At 41.2% G+C, this 22,370-nt stretch overlaps 1 protein-coding gene across 2 annotated transcripts in view; it reads left to right on the top strand.

Annotated features, from left to right (window-relative positions):
• The first annotated feature begins 12,969 nt into the window (after nt 1–12,969).
• LOC120734248 (disks large homolog 4) overlaps nt 12,970–22,370 on the top strand; it is a 60,919-nt gene continuing 51,518 nt past the window's right edge. The window contains exon 1 of one of the 2 annotated variants that reach the window (XM_040032940.1): nt 12,970–13,548. In XM_040032940.1, coding sequence (XP_039888874.1) covers nt 13,519–13,548 — 30 coding nt within the window. In that variant the 5' untranslated portion in view covers nt 12,970–13,518. Of the gene's footprint in view, nt 13,549–22,032; nt 22,159–22,370 lie in introns of those variants that run through there. The other variant, XM_040032939.1, reaches the window with a different exon arrangement.

Below are 22,370 nucleotides of genomic sequence, written 5' to 3'. Positions count from 1 at the left end.
TTTGCTCTCCCATTAATACATTCCACTAAATGAATGGACCACGGGCTATTCATTTTACAGACAGTCTAGACCACTCATTATGGCTTGTATCTCAACTTACAATGTGCAAACTGATTTTGAATTAGTTGTGGTCCAATTAAAAATATTATTACCTTCCCAATCCATCCCATTTAAACCCCTCTTAGTAGACACAGGTTAATGGCTCATCATCTCAGCAATTTTTCTCATTACTTTGTTCGCGTCAACTGTAAACTGAACAATCTGCAAGCGCTACAAACCACTTTGGTAAAATTCAGTTTTAGTTAGCCGTAGATATTTCAAAATGCTAACGCTAACAAAGCACTTAAGTGGCACCAACATTTATGAAAATTTTTCAGCATGGCCCTTCGTCATTCACCACTCACACTCCTTGTGTCCTCAGAATTGCTGTGCCTCAATGCTCTGTGGCATAGATTCAAAAGGGTGTGGTGAACATTCCTCAGAATGTTTTGGTCTATACTGAGGTGATATTATCATGTTGTGGCATTTTTGCTGGTAGCACCTCAGCCATGAAAAGTTCCTGCTCTACCGCTTATAGAACAGGTATAGAACAGTAAAGTCATTGTCATGTTCAAAAACAAGTCTGAGCTGTTAAGGCTTTTTAACATGACATATTAGCGAAGATGGATCCACTCTTTCTTGTTGCTTGCGCCAGATTTTGACCCTGCCATATAAATGTCGGTGCAGAAAGTGAGAGACATCGCACAAGATAACATTGGTCCATTCTTCATGTGGTCTGTGGTGAAAGGAGTAGCAAATATAGGCGTTGTCTTCTGCTGCTAGCTCATTTGCTTCACACACACTGCAGCTTTGAGCTTTTCCTGGGCATTACCCTACCCAACAACAAAATGCAAATAAACAGCACAATCAAATTCGAATTAAACTATCTTTAACTTTCCTGTTCCTGACTTCAGTTCAAAGTCTGAGTGATATCCAACTGCGACAATTGACAGAATTTTCACAGCTAGCAGTCATCTTGCATCATGCCACCGTCATGTTCTTAATGGTTTTTCATGAATTTTCCGGAGTTCATGTTTGAAAAAGTCTTGTTGTGCATTCAGAGGTATTCTTAACCTCAGTTGTAATAACTGGTTATTTAAGTTATTGTTGTTTCTCAATCACCTTCAACCAGTCCGGCCATTCTTCTCTGCCATTTAGCACTTAGCACTTTCTTTTTTGGGCCCCTCCTTGAGTTGGTTGTGTGTGAAAATCATAATAGCTCTGCAATTTGTGAAATAATCAAACCAGCCCAAGTGGCAGCAACAACTATGCCATGTTCAAAGTCACTTAAATAGACGTTCCACCCTATCCCAATGATTGATTTGCACTTGAGCGGATCCTCTTGACCATGTCTACATTCTTAAATCCACCGGCTTTCTGCCACATGAACGGCTGATTAGACATTTGCTTTTGAGGAGCAGCCGAACAGACTGACCGGTGAGTGCACCACGTATATGAACCCTTTTTTCTTCTTACAAGTGCAGCAAAGATTGAAGTCCTTTGTGTGTAATACGGCTGCTGAACCTCTTCAGTGTCAAGCATGAGCTGCTGGTTTAAACTAGTCAACAAGGTCATGCTGCACCACACCGCCATCTTAGCAGAGTGCCACCACAGAACATCATTGTTCTGTGTCATCATGTGGGAAATCCACATTAGATTTGTTTTATGTCTGGTGTGTAAAGCTACTTGAAAATCTAGATTGTGCCATGGTCCATCTGTGAATGCCAGCCTACCATCCATGCATGGATGTGAGGCCCACTTGAGTACTCAGTCACACTTTGTCTCTTAATCAGTAGCATCACTCCAAGTTATTGGGAAATCATATAGTATTTATGAATGTGTGCTGTTCATTGCCACTGTTGCAATGTGATAGAAATGGACTTCATTTCCAGCCATGTGACCTAGTTTGCCCTCTTAATAGTTGCACACTGTACCATCAGATATATTAGACAAATTTCACACAAGTTGTGGTCGTCATTGGCTTTTTCTTTTGCCATTTCCCCATACTTCACAGATTTTCTGCTATAAAAAAAAAACAGCAGCAAAGACAATCTCTTTGTCTGGTCTTTTGTGATGTTTTTCATGTTTCTGGGAGAGAGAACGAATGGCCATTAAAATTAAAATAACTTACAAGCTACCCAAAGCTTGCATCATTTTGTAATGCACAGTAAGTTTGCACTGCAGAAAGCTTCTCGTCTCTTATCTTCAAAACTGGCTGCAGGCAGATTGTTGACAAGTACAGACGATAAAATCTCTTTGTTAGCTGTTCTTCTCTTCTTCTTTTGGTTATTTGGTCTTTGGTCTTAATTTGTCAATTACTGGGCCTAAAATAACTTTTTTCAGTAGTCCAGTATGTCACTGACAACATTAGTATTACATGTCTTACTGAAACTCACAAGATATGATCAGAGATAAGCCAGATGCGACACAAAGTAAGACTCTTCACATCACAACAAGTGTGGGGTTTTTTTTCTTTTCTCACTCCCTTTTGGTCGGGGCTTCTCTCTGATTCTGGCTTGGTGTTACTAGATTCAGCAGAAACTGTAAAACGGCACCTATTCAGGTTGTGCTGCATGTGTGAGGCAAGGCAAATACTGTATCTCTTTGCTCTTTGCAAGCACCAAGTCTTCCATGAGTGACGCAACATTTGAGGTTAAGGATTCCAGGGAGAAGAAAAAATGAAATCAAACAAAAGGGGAAAAAGATGAATGTCTAAAATCAGTAGATTGATCCTCTGGTTTAACCCTTTAACCGGCACGATTTAGCCTTGCTTGCTGGAGTGCCGCTAGCACTGCAGTTGTTCTTCTTTGACAGAACAAGCGGGGAAATATTTGTGCACTCACAACGCATGCATAGACAGTGCTGTGCTACACCATGCTGTTAAGATTTACATGTTTGGATAGAACTGTGGGGATCACTGATGCGGCACAGGCTTTCCAAAACAAGCACTGCTTGTAGAGTATTAGTCATTCCAAAGCAAAAATAATGTAGCAGTAAAGGAAAATCAAACACTATTATCATCCTTCAAATTTCTTCTTACTCTCACCTCGAATCTGCAGGAAACTCCAACGAGAGACAACACATTAAACCTCTGCCTAGTACATGTCTCTTTTTTGCCTCACAAAGGCAATTGAGGTAACATAAATGAGTTACCACAATGCTGTCTTTTCGAGAACACAGTCCAAGTGGTATAAATGATTAATAGGCTTCTTCACTTGTCTTTCAGCTCTCAAGGGCCCCTCTCTGTGTCAGCCTTGTAGCTGAGATATAAGAATAACGTGCCACTGGTCTCCACAGATTCTCCCTCAACTCTCTGCTTTGTGATTCATATTTCATCTCACCTCTATTTGCCACAAGCGGAGCAAAGTAGTGACTCAAAAATGTTATGAGATAGTGACGACTTTAGCCCTTCTGTTATGTTGAAAAGTACTTCTCTCCCCTGATTATAACGCACAGGGTGTTTTAAAATGCCCGGAGGCACATCGGCAACTTTACTTGTATGTACCTGAGACAAAATGTCAGGTCAAGCGAGATCAGTTGTTGTGTTAATTTGTTTTCATTCATGGGTGTTAATGGTATGCCATGGGATATTTCATCACCAGTTGTACATGCATGAATGCACATGCATGAATCTTAACTCGTTTTTGAACCGAAAAGACATTTGAGTTCTCAGTTTTGCCCCTCCAAAATATCACAACAATGTCTGTCTTCCAGCAGTCTCTTTAAAGCTTTCACAGATGAGCTGATTGATGATAAGTGCTCCAATACAGAGCTGCAACTGAGTCCCCGAAGGCCTTGGGAAGCTCCTTAGCTGGACACAACTATTTTTCGAGTGACCGAATTTCAAGTGTTGGCGCGAAAAACGTGTCTGAGCAATTTGGGCTCTTCCTAGGAGGCACGGACATTCATCCTTCAATGACTGCTCCGTCAGAAGCTTGGCCAAGACCTTGAATGACCATACAGGTGACCGACTGGCAGTCAAAGCCATGGCAGGTGGTAGTGGGCACAAGAAGGAATGTCAGAGCTCTCAAAGCCCAGACTCTGACATCCCCCATTTGTCCTGCTGTCAACTGCTGGGGGATTGAAAGGGAGACTGTTTTCTATTTCTGCACACAGACAGTCCAAGCATAAAATCTGACTGCAACTTTCACACGGGCACGAGCAGCCAACTGATAACTAAGGGTAAAATAAGAAATAAAATGGGATTTCTTCTGCAGGGTACAGTAAATTGTACTGTTCTTTCTTTCTTTACTGATTTTGGTCCCGCCCACTGACACAGTCAGAGCAAACACTTCAAATATCACTGTGTTTTTAGGCTCAAATAGGCACTTCTTCCACCAGGACACTTTTTCAGGGAAAAGCCATTCGCATCACTCTATTCTGATTAATTGCTCTAAAAAGCCATTATAGTGTGATGTGGAGAACCAGCATGCTCAACACAAGGACCCTAAAACTGTAACAGCAGAATCAGATGATTTATTTATTATTTATTTACCTGTTCAAATGTGTGCCATGAGGGCTATTTGTCTTTGTTACTCCAGCCCTTGATAATGTGACACCATATCAGCATTTTAAGTAATTTTTTTCAAAAACATGTGTTTCTCTCAAATGAGCAGTAGTATACGCTTAAAACATGAAAAGAATAATACTAATATGTAACATCTTGAGGTAGTAGTACTACAGAATTTTACCAGCAGAGGGTGTACAACTCCGCGTAATCAGACACCACCACTTTTTAAAATCAAACACAACTGGGTGTTAGGTAACATTTTAATGACCCTTTAACTGTAATTTATTATCCAGATTGAACAACAATTCTAATATCTGTCTATCTATCTATCTATCTATCTATCTATCTATCTATCTATCTATCTATCTATCTATCTATCTATCTATCTATCTATCTATCTATCTATCTATCTATCTATCTATCCTAACTTTGTGGGTATAATTAATGCTTCCGAGCTTCCCACATCAAACCTAAATTCATTTTTTCCCACAAGGCTCTATAATCCCAGTCACTTTCTACTGTCATGTGTACAGTATTTTTCAGCTTAACATCAGGGTTTTACTCCCACCACCAGCTCTGTTACTCAGGCTCATATGCCAAGGGGGGTGAATGTGAGCTATATCATTACATGGTGCAGTGGACAAGTGAATGCATTAGCACCCCTAGAATTCCCCAGCTGCTTATTAATTAACACGCTGTGGGTTGGTGGGAATTATCAGCAAGGAAAGGTTACTGCAAGCTAGCAAGCTACGTTAGTGTTAGTCAGGGAAGTGCCTTATTCGACGTGTGTGTGGTTTTGCTTTATCGGTGTGCCAAATGCCATTTAACCAGGCTGGCCGCTAAGCAGACGGCATGCACTGACAAGTGGAAGTGAGTTGGCTAATCATACAGCAGTGTTGTTGTGAGGTATTTGAAATGTGCTGTGTGTTTACTGAGCTGTCTATCTGCCTTCAAATTGTGAATGCACGTCTAATTGTTTTGTTTGTTATCTGCTGGGCGTATTTCACATCCAGAGGAGCAAAGACCCTGAAACGTATGATAAATGATAAATTCTTTCAGTGATTTTTCAGCCTTATTTTCATGTATTAGTCATGGTGCTGGCATGCGTATAACGCCCACAACAGTGTGCCAATGTTCTCTGTAGCAGCCTGGTTTACTTCCGCCATCCACTGATGTCTCAAGGACTACAGGGACGGTTTGAGTTTCATTTTCATTCCGCCTGGTGGTATCACAGAGCGGTTTTGATGGTCAGACAGCTCCTCTGCCTATCTGCACGAGAGAAAATTATAGGAAATTATATAACGTGCTGTCAAAGTAGTGGATCCACATTTGAGAAAATGCAATAAAGAGGAGATGAGAGCCCTTCTGTCACTCAGTGGCACTATGAGCTGTGCTAAGTAAGCAATGATGATCAAGAGTGTTTCTCTTGAACTACTTAGGCTGAGTAACTAAATCAACAAGATCACAATGAAGTGTTTTCTCACCAACACAACTCAACTTAACACAATGAGGAATTAGAATCACGCACACACGTCCACATCACTTAATTATACATCCTGAAATATGGCAAGCAACGTTAATGAATTAAAGTTTTTTTAAAAATGAGAAAAGTATGGTGAATCACAGCTGACTCCTCACTAAAGTGTGAGGCATGCTGGTACATGTAGGCAGTGTGAGACAGACTGAGCGGTAGAACAAACAATTCTCTGTTAGTATGGCAAATTATAGTGTGCATTTCATTATACTGTACCCTCAGCAGTACAAAGACTATGGTACAGTGTGTCCACATAATTAGCAGCAGTGTTTTCCTTAAATTGTCACTGTTAAAGGCCGTGAAACTCATTTCTACAATAAGCTGACTCTGACCACTGGTGACCTACATGAACACCTCTTCAGCCAAAGTTTTACAAAAGTTTTATTTAATGGTGTTTAATTACTGGTGAGCTTACAGAGGACCTGTTATGCTCATTTCTAACCTTTTCATTAGATCTTTATTGCTGGACTATACTAGAGTAGCTTTGCATCTGTCACATTTCATGTTAATCCTTATTTGTCTTATACCAGACCTTGTTCGGTTTTATTTATATAGCGCAGAATCACAACAACAGTTGCCTCATCTCGTAAGGTGATAATGAAGAGAAAGCCCAAAACAATCAAACTTGGTGACAGTGGGAAGTAAAAATTCCCTTTTAACAGGAAGAAACCTCTGGCTGAAACATAATCTGAGCATCCATCATTGTAAATGTATATATAAAGAAGGGGTCTCCAACGCCAGTCCTCGAGAGCTACTGTCCTGCAGCTTAGATCCTTGTTCCAACACACCTGAATCAAATGAATGGCTTGTTACCAAGTCTTTGCCGAACTTGATGGCATGCTGAAGAGGTAATTCAGCTCTGTTGGAGTACGGCTGCATCAGTAGCTTTTCAGGATTGAGAGTTGGAGACCCCTGATATAGAGAAATAAGGAAAATGCTTTCTAGGCTCACTTTAAGGGTATTTGTGCACCAATCAGAATTTAGAAGTATTGCTCAAATTAAATTGATGTTTGATCATCGACATAAATGGTGGACATAGCTATTGTGATGTCTTCCAGTGTTTCCTCTAGGACCGTGTTGGTTTTTAAAAAACTAGATATGATGAGGAGGGTGCGTCTGACCTTGAAACTGCATGCTTTCTAGTTGTCAACTTGTCAATCACAAGTGGTTAGCCAATGAGAATACTTCAGATAATCCTGTATTTTTGAAACAGCATGACTGATGTTTACAAAATAAACATTTTTTTTCTATAAGAACCAAAAATGAATGATTGAGAAACTCACCAGGAAAGTATTTACGAAGCTGTTTTTCCATAAGCTGCTATAAAACAGGAAGTCTTTCTGTAACCACAGCTACTGCCCTCTGGTGGCCGTTAGATCAAATGGAAGTTTAAGGCACTTCTGTCTGTACTGGCTTAATTTTTTTCCATTCTGGAAGCTGTAGTCATGATATTTACTTTCTATGTGTTTGGCAGATGCTGTACATCCTAACAAAGAAGACTGACTTAAATCTTGAAACTTGGATCTCAAAGACATTATGTGATTCTTTGCCACAGGAAGCACCTTTTTCAAATCATTATTCATTAAGTCTTTTATTTGGCTTTTTCAAAATGTCATAACCAGCAAAAAAAACATGAGGTATACTGTGTTTTATAAAGCCACTAGCTTTTGAAAAATATAGTTTGCATAATGAAATTTTTGTAATAAAACCAGGTAGAATTATATCTGCTTCCCGTGAGTGCAGAAATATATACGTATGCTTTCATTTTCACCTCTGTTGAAGCTTGAAAGCTGTAAAGTACCTGAACCCTAAAACCTGCTGTCGTGTACCTACTCAGACCATGCAGTAGCAATCTGAGTGTGACAGTTTCCATCAGAAGCAAATGCTGCATACATCAGGCAAATTGTTGAACATCTGCCTTGGGACATGCAAAAATCCCAGAATCCAAACTGCAGCCTGCTTCCCGAGGAAGCACACATGGCGCATTGTGCATGTCGACTGGGGTACAGATAGTTTATTTCAGGGAAGTTGCAGTAAAAGTGAGAGCAGACAGGCCCAGCAGTCATAATGATGCCCACAAATAAGCCCAAAAAGTGACACTTCCCCAAGTGAGTCTTGATCCACTTGTAGGTGTCTCCTGTCTTTGACAGCCAGGGTGTCGGTTTTTAAATCAGCTGAATTTTTGGACAGAGAAAAGAAATTTGGCAAGAGAAAATCCAACAATGTTTCAGACTGGAATATAACTTACACATTACTTAACTGATATTAATCTTTAAAAGAGCCTCTTTATAGATTTTTGAATGTGAAATATTTGACATTACAATAAGAATATTATTATTCAGGAAAAAAACACTCCACTATATTGCATGAGCAATATCCTTTAGCTTGAATAAAGATGACCCCATGAAAATATTCCATCTCCCTGTGACTAGACGTAGATCTGGCGAGTGTCCAACGCAGCAGCCCCATGATCTGGATGTTCTGCCTGGGTTTAGCCTGTTTAGATGACCAGTGCTTGTCCTTGGCCTACTTTTTTTTGTCAGAGGCACACCATAGATCCAAAAGACTTTAAGCTCAGCAACACAGCAGGATGGAGACGACATATTTATGGGTGAGTGCTTTCTCAAGTCTTGTGAAAAGACTATTGTAATGGAGGTTTGTGGATGTACATGAGTGGAAATGCTCTCAGTATTCAAGCTCGTCCATGGGGAGAGGTTTTTTCTCTCTTTGCTACTCCTAGCATGATATATTTTTAACAGCATGTGCATGTGTAAGTGCGTGTGCCTTTGTGCATGTGTGGGTGTTGCACGGGCAATGAAAGGGTTCTTTTTTTTGGTTTTAAGATATATATTTTCTCCTCATTTACATAATGAGCATGAATATTATGCTGTTTTCTTGTGACTGATTTTTTTCTTCTTCTGTCTGGGCCTACACTTTTCATTATTTGCACCAGAAGAATCAGAACTTTGAGAATGTGAGAGTACTCAAGTTTTTGGCACAGGAAATGTGAGCGTAGAGCTGTTAGCTCACTCAAGAGCAGAATTATATAATCTTGTATACAGGTCAGCCATATTAGGATCATCTTCTGAGAGAAAACGCCTGTAGAGTATGCGGATCATAACTCAATCCAATCCTTTCATATGCATAAAAGCTCATACGCGCCACTTACGACTGAACATGTACATTAATCACTGTCACAGTAAACAGATCACCTCACGCATATGCTGGTGCAGCCTTACATTAATTACTAATGCATTCACATACACACACACACACATGACGTGTTCCCATTTTCCCACTAAAATATTTACACAGACATGTATGAAATGCAGCTGTGTTCACCTCCATACTGGGAACTCACGTTAGATGTATGCATTTTACATAAACGGCCACGTCTCTGTTTACGCGTTCATTGCAGAAGAGGAAGCCGTCAATTCGGTCGGCAATCAGGGCTGGGGACATAATGAGTGCTGACATAGAAATGCGCAGTTAAATGAAAAACACAAACCTAGCATCATCACAGATGTGAGAAGTGCAAACAATTATCTGTGACATTTACAGATGATTTGTAAACCCATTTCTGCTGCCACTTAGTCAGGAATAGTTTAGTAGAACAGAGCACAGGAGTGCGCTTTAATACACAATAACAGAGTACTGCAACACGGAGAAGGAATCACACCAGACTTAATTGTTTTGGGGGGTTTTTTGTTCTTTTTTATTAAACTAAAATTAATATCACTTGATTGATATCCAGGAAATTAATTAAGAGTAAGTTGAGAGGACAGATTCTGACTTTTTTCATTCCCTTAAATCCAGCGGGTATGCTGAAGCAGCTTTCTTTTTCACTTTGTTCTTTAGGGTTTGTTTGTTTATTGGGTTTTATCTTTAAATTTCTATTCCCTTTCTCTATCAGCCAAGAAGAGATTCTTGAAAAATGTGACAATAGGTGACAAAATCCACTTTGGTCCGTGTGAAAGCCTGTAACAATTTGTTTTACACTTAAATAAGCGTTTTTTACAAGTGCAAAAAGACTCTTTACACCGTCTTCCTCTTCTTTTTTGTATAAAGTTCCTCTATGTGGTTCTGTCCCACTAATACTGGAAACACAAATAAGGAAGATAATTTGATTAACTCAGACTTCAGAAGCTTGATAATTAGGTTGGAATAGAAGTTGATTTCTTCACCAAACATGGCAGATTTTCTTTCTTATCACCTCCCTTTAGTAGATTCACCAGTGGCTATTTTACTTCTCTCGTGTAATTAAAGAATTTCTTTTTTTTAAGAATAAAATGATGGGCAAAAATTGATGATGGTGATGTTTTGAAAAATCCATTTCAGTATCAATCAACTATAATGATATACACTCACCAGTCAGTTCATTAGGTACGCTTTTCTAATATCATGGGTTGTTGTCAGAGCTAACTTAATTCTTCGTGCTGCAAACATTGCTCCGAGATTTTGGTGCATATTGACATGACAGCATCACACAGTTTCTGCAGACTTTTTGGCTGTGCATCTGTGATGTTGATCTCTTGTTCCTCCACATCTCAAAGGTGCTCTGTTGGATTGAGATCTGTTGACTATGACATTTGAGACATTTGAGTACACTGAGCTGAACCAGTTCAAGACAGGATGGATCCATGCTTGCATGTAGTTTAAGCCAAACTCTGACCCTATGTTGCGGTAGATGTTAAGACCCATCAGACCAGGTGAGGTTTTTCCAGTGTTTTGGTGAATCCGTGTGAACTGTAGCATCGGTTTCCTGTTCTTAGCTGACAGGAGTGACACCCAGTGTGGTCTTTTGCTGCTGTAGCCCGTATGCTTCCAGCTTTGACATGTTGTGCATTCAGAGATCCTCTTCTGCATACCTTGATTGTAGTGAGTGGTTATTTCAGTTACTGTTTTTCTGTGATACCAGCGGTCACTGATCTCTGGCATGTTCACCCAGAGAACTGACTCTCACCGGATATTTTCTCTTTCCTGACCAATACCTGTAAACCCAAGAGACAGTTGTGTAGTAAATCCTAGTAGGTCAACAGTTTCTGAAACCAGTCTGGCACCAACAATCATACCGAGGTGAAAGTCACCTTAATCACCCTTTTTCCCATTTTGATACTCGCTTTGCCTTGACCTAAACTGTCTACGTGTCTAAATGTTGCTGCCATGTGATCAGCCTAGATAACTGTGCTAACAAACAAGATGAACTAGTATACCTAATGATGCCCGATGAGCTTATTTCCCTTTGATGACACATATGTGGCCCCTTTCCAATTTAAAAACAAACATGTATGTGGAAACTTGTATAGTCACCAGCTCTGACACAACACTGACAAACACTCAGAATTTCCTTGAGCTGCACAATAGCAACAGAAGACTGATTGTAACTGTGACAAGTTAGTCCTATTAAATTAGATGAAGTATATTAATCCATATTTCACTAAATAAAATGTGGCAGATTATATTTCCTTATTACACATTGCTATCTTGTGTAAACAACATCTTTCCAAGATGATCTGCAGCGCTGTATAATTTTTAAAACAGACAAAAGTAAGAAAAACTGAGTCTTAAAAGATGAAAGAAAAAAAAAGCCTTGGGTTATAGTGCTTGAATCTTTAAATGCATTATAAATAGAGTTGTCAGAAGGCATCAAAGGCTAGTGGAAGTGAATAAATGTTATATGATGACAATTGAAATATTACTTCACTGTGCTCGAATCTCTGCTCATTAAACCTCTGTCACACAAAGCTGCCGTGCAACTTGTAATAAGGTTTGTAGTTCAGTAGTTCATGAGCCAAGAGACGACGATCAGATGTCCGAATGTAAACTAACAGGCGTTTAATAAAGCGCAGAGAGGTAACTAGGGTCATCTGTCTGTCAAAGTACGACTACAAGTGTATTACTAACAGTAGGATGAGGCCATCTGTGGACACAAAGCGTTTCAGTTTGTTTCATTGCTGCTGTACATTTCGATCAAAGCTTCTACTCTCACCTGGGGAATAAACGTGTGTTCATCATTTTGAATTGCTTTACTTCTGCACCATTGCTCCAGCATTGTGGGGGGCTGGAAAGTGGGGATGTGGCTGGGTGAGGGGTGGATTTGTACAATTATAGAACTGATGATGTAAAGACACTAAAGCACACATTCCCCCTTATATAACCCCGAGTGGTACAGTCCACAGTCTTAAAGGCAGAGTGTGCTGAGAGGAGTGCATGCATTCTTTAATCTGTTTTAGTTAAACTAAACAAAAATGCGAACGAGGTGATCAAACAGAGGAGAAATCATATAACAATTCAGACGGAGAAGGGGCTAAAGAAAGTTTCAACGCATTATCATTAATGTGTCTATTTGGGACTATTTAACGTTGAAATATTCCTAAAATCGCAGATTATTACTGTCCTTTGTGCTCCTCTATAACCTGAGTGCATATTTGCACAGCCACGTGGAAATATGCTCAGGTGGGCAAATCCAATGCAGAGTTACTGACTCAGACCTCAGTCCTACAAGGGTGACCATATGACAACAACAAGCCTCCCTATTGCCATGGCAACAACTGCACCATTGCTAAGGCAACAGCTGCAGAGTGCTACAACAAGCAGAAAAAAAACCTTCATGTGTCTTCAGTTTCTTTCTTTTTTCCATCCGGTTAAAGCAAACTTCGGCTTCATGTGATCCGGTCTTCCCTGAGTCGCTCTCGCGGTGCTTCATGGTTTCTTTTTTTCTGTGATGCATATGTAATTCACACTCTCCTCCTCAACACATTTTCTTTCGGTCTAATTCCTGCTGTCTTCACACACACACACACACACACACACACGCATACACTCACGCACTCACCCACTCTCCCTCTCCTTTTCTCTCTCCTTCACTGTCCCCTCCCTCAGTTCTTCCTCTCCATCCTCGGCTGTTTCGCTGTCTTATTCTCCGTTTCTCTTTTTCCCCTTTTCTTTCCACAGTGTGACCCCCCCTCTTTTTTTGTTAATCCCACCACCCCTGCCTTCCATCTCCATCCTCCCTTTTCTCCATCTCTTTTTGTATTCATCCCATCTTTTCTCTTTCTTTTCCACCGTTCCTTAGATAGACTCACACCTTTCCTTTTCTCTGCTCTCTCTCCCTCTCTTTCTCTCTCTTATACTAAATTCTAAGACCACCCTCTCTCCTCTCTTCTCTTTTTTTCTCCTTTTGCTCACTCTCTCTATTTCTCTGTGGCCCTCCCCCTCCCTTTTCATGTTTCCCCCCTCCCTCCATCCTCTCTTTCCCTCGCTGGTTCAGTTAGTCAAAGAAGAGATTCACGGAAGGAGAGAAAAGGGGGGAAAGGCAGGACGAGAGTGAGAGCGCAGGAGTGGGGCAGGCTGGGGAGAGGGGTGTGGGGTCTCAGCCCTCTGTCGTGGGGGGTTGGGGGGGTTGAGATACACCCCGATATTTGTTTTAAGTACCATGGACTGCCTCTGCATTGTGACTACAAAGGTAAGCCTATCTGTTGTTCATTACTCTAGCTCTATGTGTGCGTGAAACAGAGTGAGAGGCACCACAACTGGAACTGAACCGGGAAGAAAGCAGCCAGCTTCCTTCTGCCATCTCTCAATTGTGGGAATTTGCTGTCTTCATGACATTTCTCGTGTTGTGCATTGTTTCGATCTTTGTGTTCGTTTTGAGCATTTGAACATTTCAGAAAAGCCTCAGTGCGAGCTGAGCTACCTGACTGAACACTCTTTGATATCTCCCTCTCTAGATGACCCTCTCTCCCACTCTCTGAATCTCCTACTCCGTGTCATGCTTTGTGAGTGTATGAACAGGGGCTGGCTGACCTGCGTGGATGTAGCGAAAGCAGCAGAGATCTGATCCTCGGGTTGCCTGTGTGGGGCTTTGTGTCATGCCCGAGCTGCAGAGTGTGTCAGGCAGAGACCATGGGAGGGCACTATGCATGCTAATATTCCTCACAATTTCCAGCTGCTTTGTCCTAAACTCGACCGTAAGCACACGTGAAGCTTACCCACTGTGCAGGTGCAAACATCTGCAAACATAATGTATGAGCCACATGTTATATCACACACATGCGCTGCTCCAAGGAGCCAGTACTAGACATGAGACTGACTAGAAAAAGGAACATGAAGTAGCTTCAAGTCTGTTGTCCAAGCCTATTTGTTCAGATGTTCAAGACCTTAAGACCTTCAGATCATATGTATATATATATATATATATATATATATATATATATATATATATATATAGATAGATATAGATATAGATATATATATAATTTTCTGATGGACATACCTACACAGCTGCACACAGATTCAAAAGGAGGTGAGCAGTGTACTATAGCAGCTGAACCTGAATGCAGATTCTGGCAGGAAGTGATGACAGAAAAAAGAGGAAAACAAAAATACACACAAACACACACACACACAGGCGTGTGAAGGTGCTGATCATCTGAGATTTCCATTTGTTCTTAATTTGTGGAGCAGGCGTGAGTGCAGCTGGTCCTTTCAGATGTATTACGTAAACTTGCGCTTAACTGTGGCACATTACATTCATTTGCTTATCAAGCTCTCAGTTTCCGTGGCAACAGAGATTAGTGGTTAAACACAGATAAGTAGGTGCAGTCAGATGAGGAGGGAGACACACTGCGCGCGTGTACAGCAAAGTACATTAAACACATTTTTTGTTTGCGAATTTCACACCATTTCACGTCCTTCCCTAATGACAGAACTTCCTCACAGGTAGCTGCTTTTTGGTTCTGCAAAGCAGTTTTTGTTACCTTGCACCGTGCAGTGTGACAAATTCATTGAGAGAGAGAGAAGGGGGGCAGGAAAGGGAAATTTCAAGGTATTTCTCCTCCCTGGAACACCTGCACCTCGTGCATTTTGTTTTACATCACTGAGCTTAGGACAAGAAGAAGAATAAGACTGTAAGTAAAAGACCACGGTTGGTAACTGTGGGTTTTTCACCCAACCAGTTCCAGAATTCTGTATCGCTTTCAAAGTGTGAAAAGACTTAGTGTAAAGCTGGCACAGAAAACCCAAGTATTGCCAAGAACTTGTGAGACAGATGGTTGGTTTATAAAAGGAAAGGTGAGAGCGCATAGATGTGCAAAGTTATGCACCGACTGATTGGCTAAGCAGCTCTTGGACTGGCAAATGAAATGGCTATTCTTGGAGCGCCTAGATGACCGTTTCACCCAGAAAAATGAGCTAAACCTTTGTCACTGGGGATTGTTTGTTAAACACTAACCAGATATTCACAAGAGAGCCTACGGTTCACTTGGATATGCCACAAAACTTGGTGTATTCCTTTAAATGCGCATTATTAAACTTTAATGGAGGCAGGCTGAACTGCAGGTGAGGAGTGTGGCTTGCCACCACGTAGCAGATGACGGGCGAGCAGCTCCCTGAGCGAGCTGTTCCGTGACACCCACGTGCTGTATAACAAGTTATGTGAACAATGCCGCGTTCCCGTGCAGGTCTTTGCACAAAGTTTTTGTGTGTGGGTGAAGCCACAGTCAGCTGGTGAGTGACAAATATCTGATACCGCTACACAGAGCACACCAACTAGAACCGGAGCACTGCTGTGCCGTGCTCTTTGACGGTTAAAAGGCATCCCCCACTGAGTCGGTGGGTTGAGTATTTTGGCAAGAAAAGTCAGGCTGAGAAAGGATGTCTTTGAGCGACAGAACCAGAATTAGTACAAATTTGTGAGGAAAGCCCATTTTGGATAAAAGATGATTTCATCCTCAAGGTAAAAGTGCAAAAGTTGTGTCCCTTTCTTTTTTTCTTACAGTTCTTATGACGCTATTACTTTTCTCTATCCTCCTACACTGACAGGTTCAAGTTTTGGCTTGGATAAAATTTGAAGTAACTGCAATTTGACTGTAATCTTTTTATTTATAATTCATGGAGCAAATGACCAGGAAACACTCGGCATTTCAATCGATTCTCCTGAGCGAATTGGACTTTTTAGCAGCTTATGTAATTTTCTGCTCCTTCCCACACTAAAATCTCTGGGAAAATAAAAAAAAAGCAAGCAGTAAATTGCAACATAGGATGCCGGTGAATCATACACAAGTGTCATTACATAACATTTAGAACTAGAATATTAGGGCATATCGAGGAGACGTCACAAGATTTATATTTAGTTGCGTGCCTGACAATACCTTTGACTCTCCCTCCCTGTATGGCACTGAGTCAGAGAAGGATGGGTCGGTAATTTGAGAGGCGCGAACACAGATGATGCGCATAGTGAAAAGGATTTATGCTTGAAAAGCAACTAATCTTAATTCTATCTTTGAGAAAATTGCTGCAATAAATCCACGTTCTCCTGTGCGGTACGGAGCACATGCAGTGCATTTCTGTTGCCTCCTCTTCTCTAGCCTTTTTTGATCATCACTCTTTTCCCTGTTGTCACTCTCAATCCACTTCCTATTTCTACAGACCTTTTTTTGTGTCCTTTTTGCCTCCTTCACCCCTGTAATCCCTCTCTCGGTCCTCTCTCCCAGCCTCCTCTTTCCTTTATCTCATTTTACCTCCTCCCCCCCATCCCTCCCACTCTGCTCACTCTACTCCTCCCTGCTCTCTGCTCTGTAGCTTACCTTCTGCCCTCTTCTTCAGCACTTTCGAGGCTTCCCTAGTTAGTGCCTTTTTTCCTCCAATGAATTATACATTTGACAACATGTAGTCAAAGTCAGCATCTTCGCGTCCGCTTGATTGGTTTCATGTATGGCTACATCTGACATGAGCATCTTCTTCCCTGGATTTGGTTTTACCACTCACATTTTTTTCAGTCTATATAAATATTTATATAATGTGGATGTGTGTTTATTGTGTGTGCGTGTGTGTCTGTGCGCTTTCAAGGATAAAAAGCTTATGGCTGCTGTATCTTACGCTAGCCCCGAGAGTCTCCAAAATGGAGTTACAGTATAAGCTAAACCCCTCTGCTCGCAAGTCCTTTCGAGCCTCCTCAATATTTTTTCAAGTCATCCACCTTAACAAGCGCCCATTCACCATACCGTGTGATGCCAGTATGAATGTGTGCAGCAGTGTGTGCTGTGTGTCAGGATTAGTGATCCAGTGGAGAGCTCAGATGATCTCCACTCAAGGGCATGAACATCCATCAGGCCTTTGTATGCAGCCACAGAGACACTGATCCTGCCAAGTGTCTCCCAGGGCACAGTGTGCGAAGCAGAGCTTGCCCCAGTGCAAGACCGATGCCACGACTGCACTGTGCTGAGGGTCTCTGCTGGTCAGTTAAAAAGCACAGCAGAACAAATTTGTAGCTGTATAGAGACGGACTATTTATTTATTTATTTCCCCCTTCGATTGCTCTGTCGTTATTTCTGCTCAAATGACAGCTTTCTTTTGTGCTTGAGATGAAATACTGGAAAAAAATTCAGGGGTTAGCCATGATCTCCGTTCGTCTTTATGTATGTATTGCACCACTCACCCACACGTTCATTTGTTTTACCAAAAGAAAGCCACGTACACCTACATGATCAGACAGAATGCATGCAAGCTGTGGAGCATTTCGCTCTAGTGCAAGTAGCTTTTGCACTGTGGATTGAAGCCTTGCTCAATTTAAAACTATGAATTTTTTGCCAATAAAACCCATTAGATTCAAATAAAGAGGAGGTATAAGATCACCGCTTCATATATTTGTATAATAATAATAATTATAACTAAGAAAGTCAAAATGCTTCATGTTAAGTTTTTCTCCCCCAAATCGTATGCCCATCAGTTGCCTTGTTTCACTATCTTAAGCCTGCAGAGTCAACACTGGTGAGGGCTCACTTCACGTATGAGTATATTTCAGCTCCTTTATGATGCTCATCATCCCCACCAGGCGCTTTAGCCAGCAAGAAGGCTGTTAAGAGCTTCTCTTTGTCAAATGCACACAGCACAATCTGTGCTCCTGCTTCTGCTGCTTCACTCTGCTCCACTGTTTCTTACGGTGAGAGAATGAGCAAAGCCTCATCCTTTCTTTTGAACTCAAATGGTTTGGTGCATTAGGTGGATATTCTGGTAGGGTAGATGCTCAGTCTGTGTCTTTAGTGCTTTTCTAGTTTCTCCTTTGAGCCTCATTTTGGGCAGATGGCTACTTCTTTTGATTTAATAGGGCGATGTAACGTTAAACAGTGAACACGTATTTAAGCAACCTTTCCATTTTGTGCACTAAGAGTGCCACCTCCAAGGGTCTGATGCTCATTTTCATTGTTTTGGCTGTCAGAATCATCGTCCATCCTCAAATTGTCCACATGACAGATGACAAATTAGATATATCATTGCTTGTTTGGGTTGGACACTTTGTCATTTCACATTGAGCGAGAAGGCTAATGGGGAGCCGTGAGCCTGCTACGGTAGACCGTAAGGAGGGCAGTGGCTGTCAGCTATACCGCTCCGTTCTGAGCAAACAAGAAACACAACAAAGTGTCGTGGCAACCTGGAAAGTTCAAAATCAATAGCAATGAGAGTGTACATCTAATGATGTTGATAGAGTCGATAGAGGAGGCTCTGTCATCCTCATTAGGGTCAAGGAGGGTCAGGTTGTCGCTGGATCCTTATGTAATGACACATTATGCCCACATTGTAGGCTTTTTAGTTAGAGATCATATAACTAGCATGTCGTATGTGGGTAAAAGAGGAAGGTCAAATAAAAGTGACGAAAACAAGAAAGCCAAGCTGATATCATTGATGTGGACTTGCAACAGCTTTGCAAGCAGGATCTTAATTTCTTAGAGAGCTGATTTTCTTTTTCTTTTTTTTTTTTGTAATACAGCACACAATGACATCTTGTGGCACATTAAAAAACTACAGCAAAGGAGCTCATGACAGTCTGATTAAGGAGTATTCATACACATTTCACATGCCAGTACCCTACATATGTGAAGCTCGGATGCTGCATTGGTCCATGCCAAAATATATATACACACACACACACACACACACACACACACACACACACACACATTTATATATATATATATATGTATATGTATATGCATGTAGGGCCCTGTGTGTTTCCTCATAATTTATAGGGAGCATCTGAATTACTGTATCAGTGATTCATGAGCAGTCCCCCTGTCACAGGCACTCACATTCACAACAATCTCATCTGAAGTTCAGGTCACGATTTTGGGGGTTTCGAACCTCCTGCCTGGCAAAGAGCACAAGACTGAACAGAGTGCAAGTCAAATTCGAATTATATGCTTAGTAACCCTAATGATAGACCTCGCTGCCTACATGTGTGGCTTTGGCCCTGAGTAGACACGGCACACGACGTGAGCTAATGACGCTATGAGAGTTCAGACGTAGTGACACCCAGCACAGTAACGCACAAGTGCACATATTTTCTCTGATTTGTTTGTCTCTGGCTTTGTATCTTCATGTTCCTCTTATAGGTGATGTCAGTTGCCTAGCAACCAAGCAATCAGGGCCCGATTGTTGCCATGACAACGTGGCAGGGGTATCATCATGGAGAGAATAGAGATGAAAGGAGGAAGGGAGGGAGAGAGGAGAGAACGGGAGAGATAGAGAGAGATACGGAGAGAGAGAGAGAGAGAGAGAGAGAGAGAGAGAGAGAGAGAGAGAGAGACCTGCCATTGAAGGGTGTTGATAATGTGAAGCCCACAGTGTGCAGGTAGGAGGATGACCTCTGTGTAGGCGCCGGCAGAGGATGCTCATGAATGCAGAGAATAGAAAATTAATGTTTGGTCTTATGTGGCTGGATTCGCGGGTTACACAGCATTTAACACTCTTCTAACGGGCTTCACTCCAGATGGAAATGTCACGATGTGCTTGAGTTGTCTTTAGTTACAGAGAGCGAAGCCGCGCAGAAGCCACAGCTCACTGTGTCGCTGAGATCCAGAGGGCTGTGGGCCTAACCTCTGCAGGTGTCATAACCCATCCATCACCCAACAGCCATCCACTGTAAAACAGTCCAGTGGGGTCATGGTGCATTTTACTCTGTTTATTCCCCAACCAAATTTTGCTCCCCCCTTAATATAGCCATATAGCTGAAAGACATAAAAAGAGATGCAGCTGAAGTGCAATTTATGATGACAACTAAGCCTGGAAAGGAGTTATATTTAGTTAAAAATTTGGGCAATAACGACTGATCAAAGACCACTCAAGTTTGTCTGAGATAAAAGCTTGAATGGCTACTACATAATAACAATTGGACAAGCATCAGCTGTTATTAGCGATATCAGTATTTTGCATTTAGTCACGATGCATTCCTTAGAGAAAAGTTGTCTTACTCATTCATTGCTGACTTTATTAATGTGCAGCTTCTGGCTAAAGGGTGACGATACTGCTTCTAGTATACCTGTAGACAAGATTGTGATGTGGATAGAGGAATGTAAGTTATTACTTAAGAATTTGTACAGTTTGATAGAGTGTCTAATGCTTACGTAAGAAACAGTATTTGCTATGGTTATATACAGAAAACAGACAGTATAAAAAAATATATCTAGAAACACGCTTCTTAAAGCAATCTCCAGGTCTTTGTGATGTGAAATGACTGATAAGATAAACATGAATTTGCTCATGTATCCTTGCGTAGGGATATGGGTATCAAAAAAAATTGTTTTAAAGTAAAAGTACATTCTCATAACACCAGCCATGCAATTTACCAGTTATCACTGTGCTAGGCTATTGTGAAGTGATAAGGTGAGGAAGTGTCACAGGCTATATTAAGATGCTATTTGCACCTAAAGTGAAAATTGTGATAAAAAAAATATCCTTTATATAGAAAGAGACCTGAGCATTCAGACAATGCTGGCAGCTACTCTAAAGGTACAAATTACACAGACTCATCTGTCCCACCTAGGAGTATTTGTAATTAAATCAGCTTTCATGTTAGAGTTTAAAAAGCTACAACACTAAGAGAAGGTCCGATTCATTTTAACCTTTAGAGGTAAAGAGCTGAACTTCATTTACTGCATCTCATATTTGACACACATCTTCAACAACTTCGGTGATCAGCACCCAAATATTTTTGCTACATGTCTATTATTAAATTTTATGTGCTTTATTAATTGATGCTATTGCAATTTAAAGAAACTAGGCTTCATCGCTGCAAATTCAACAAAATGTTGGATCGCTGATTTTACAGCTTGGCGTGCACCAGTTGATTTCACTGTGGCAAAAGTTGTTACTATCCAATAAAAATATAAATATTCAACTTTTAAAAATTATTTAAAAAAACAGATATTCTCTTTAGAAAGCAAAACTGGAAGCTGAAAGCAGAAAATGTTGGTATTTTTTCTTGCCTGTATAAGAAGGGATTAGCTGGTTATCAACTTGCTGTCAGCTATTTGACCAAATAAACCTTCAAAGTGTTCAGTCCCCGTGTAACAGCGGTGACATGGACATTTTTTCACTTCCCTAAAACATTCTAAACCTGCGTGAGCTTATTTACTCATTTATTTTATCTTCCGTGCTAAGCACATTGAGATTGCGTGCAATGCAATGAGCTATCTAGAAACAATTGCTATTGCCGTTAAAAGAGTGGAGGTGAAGGTGTACCCAGAGAGTTCATGTTTGCGTCAAACACGCTCTCACGTTAGGTGACGTCTGTGTGCTTAATGGTGAGGCAAAGAGGGAGCAAAGAGCAGAGTGAGTGGAAGCATACTGTAAAAAGGAAAAAAAACCAACCCAAAAATCATAGAAAAAATAATATAAAAGGTTGTCTCTCTGCCTGTATGTCCCCCTTCCCTCCCTCCCTCACCGGCGGTGGCAAACATATTTTCTGAGTCACGGCTGGAGCAGGCAGCCGGTCGTCTCTTTTCCGACCCTTGCCTTTAACACCAAGATACATCCAACACCAACAACTCTCTGCTTCCAGGAAAACTCTCTCTCTCTTCGTCTGCTACGACACCCCCCTCCCCCCCTTCCCTCACTCCCCCTCCCTCTTTTTTTTATTCCCCCTTCCCCAGCCTCCCATCTTTCTCTCTCTCCCTCTCTCTCTCTTTCCTTTTCTCCCCATCTCTCTCCTCCTCTACTGCGGGTGTCTGGGAGGCTGTTTTTCCTCTGTCTCTTGCTCATGAAGGGCCGCACTAAGCTCCCTTCTCTCTGTCCGTGTGTGGTAGGTAAATTCACCTCTCTGTTTGTGTCGTTCTTCTCCTTCCATCCCTCTGTTGCTGCCTCTGTTTTGCATGTTAGCTCAAAGTCTGCTAGTCGTTCTGGCAGGCTTAGGGGAGGTCTCTACCTACATCTGTGCATATTGCATTGAACATGCTTGTAATCTGCTCCAGTGTCATGGATTCATCAAAAAATATGTGTCTGAGGAATTTTTTA

Source organism: Simochromis diagramma, unplaced genomic scaffold, assembly GCF_900408965.1.
Source record: "Simochromis diagramma unplaced genomic scaffold, fSimDia1.1 OVJJ01000216.1, whole genome shotgun sequence".
Taxonomy (NCBI): Eukaryota; Metazoa; Chordata; class Actinopteri; order Cichliformes; family Cichlidae; genus Simochromis; species Simochromis diagramma.
This window is presented reverse-complemented; position numbering and strand designations above follow the sequence as displayed.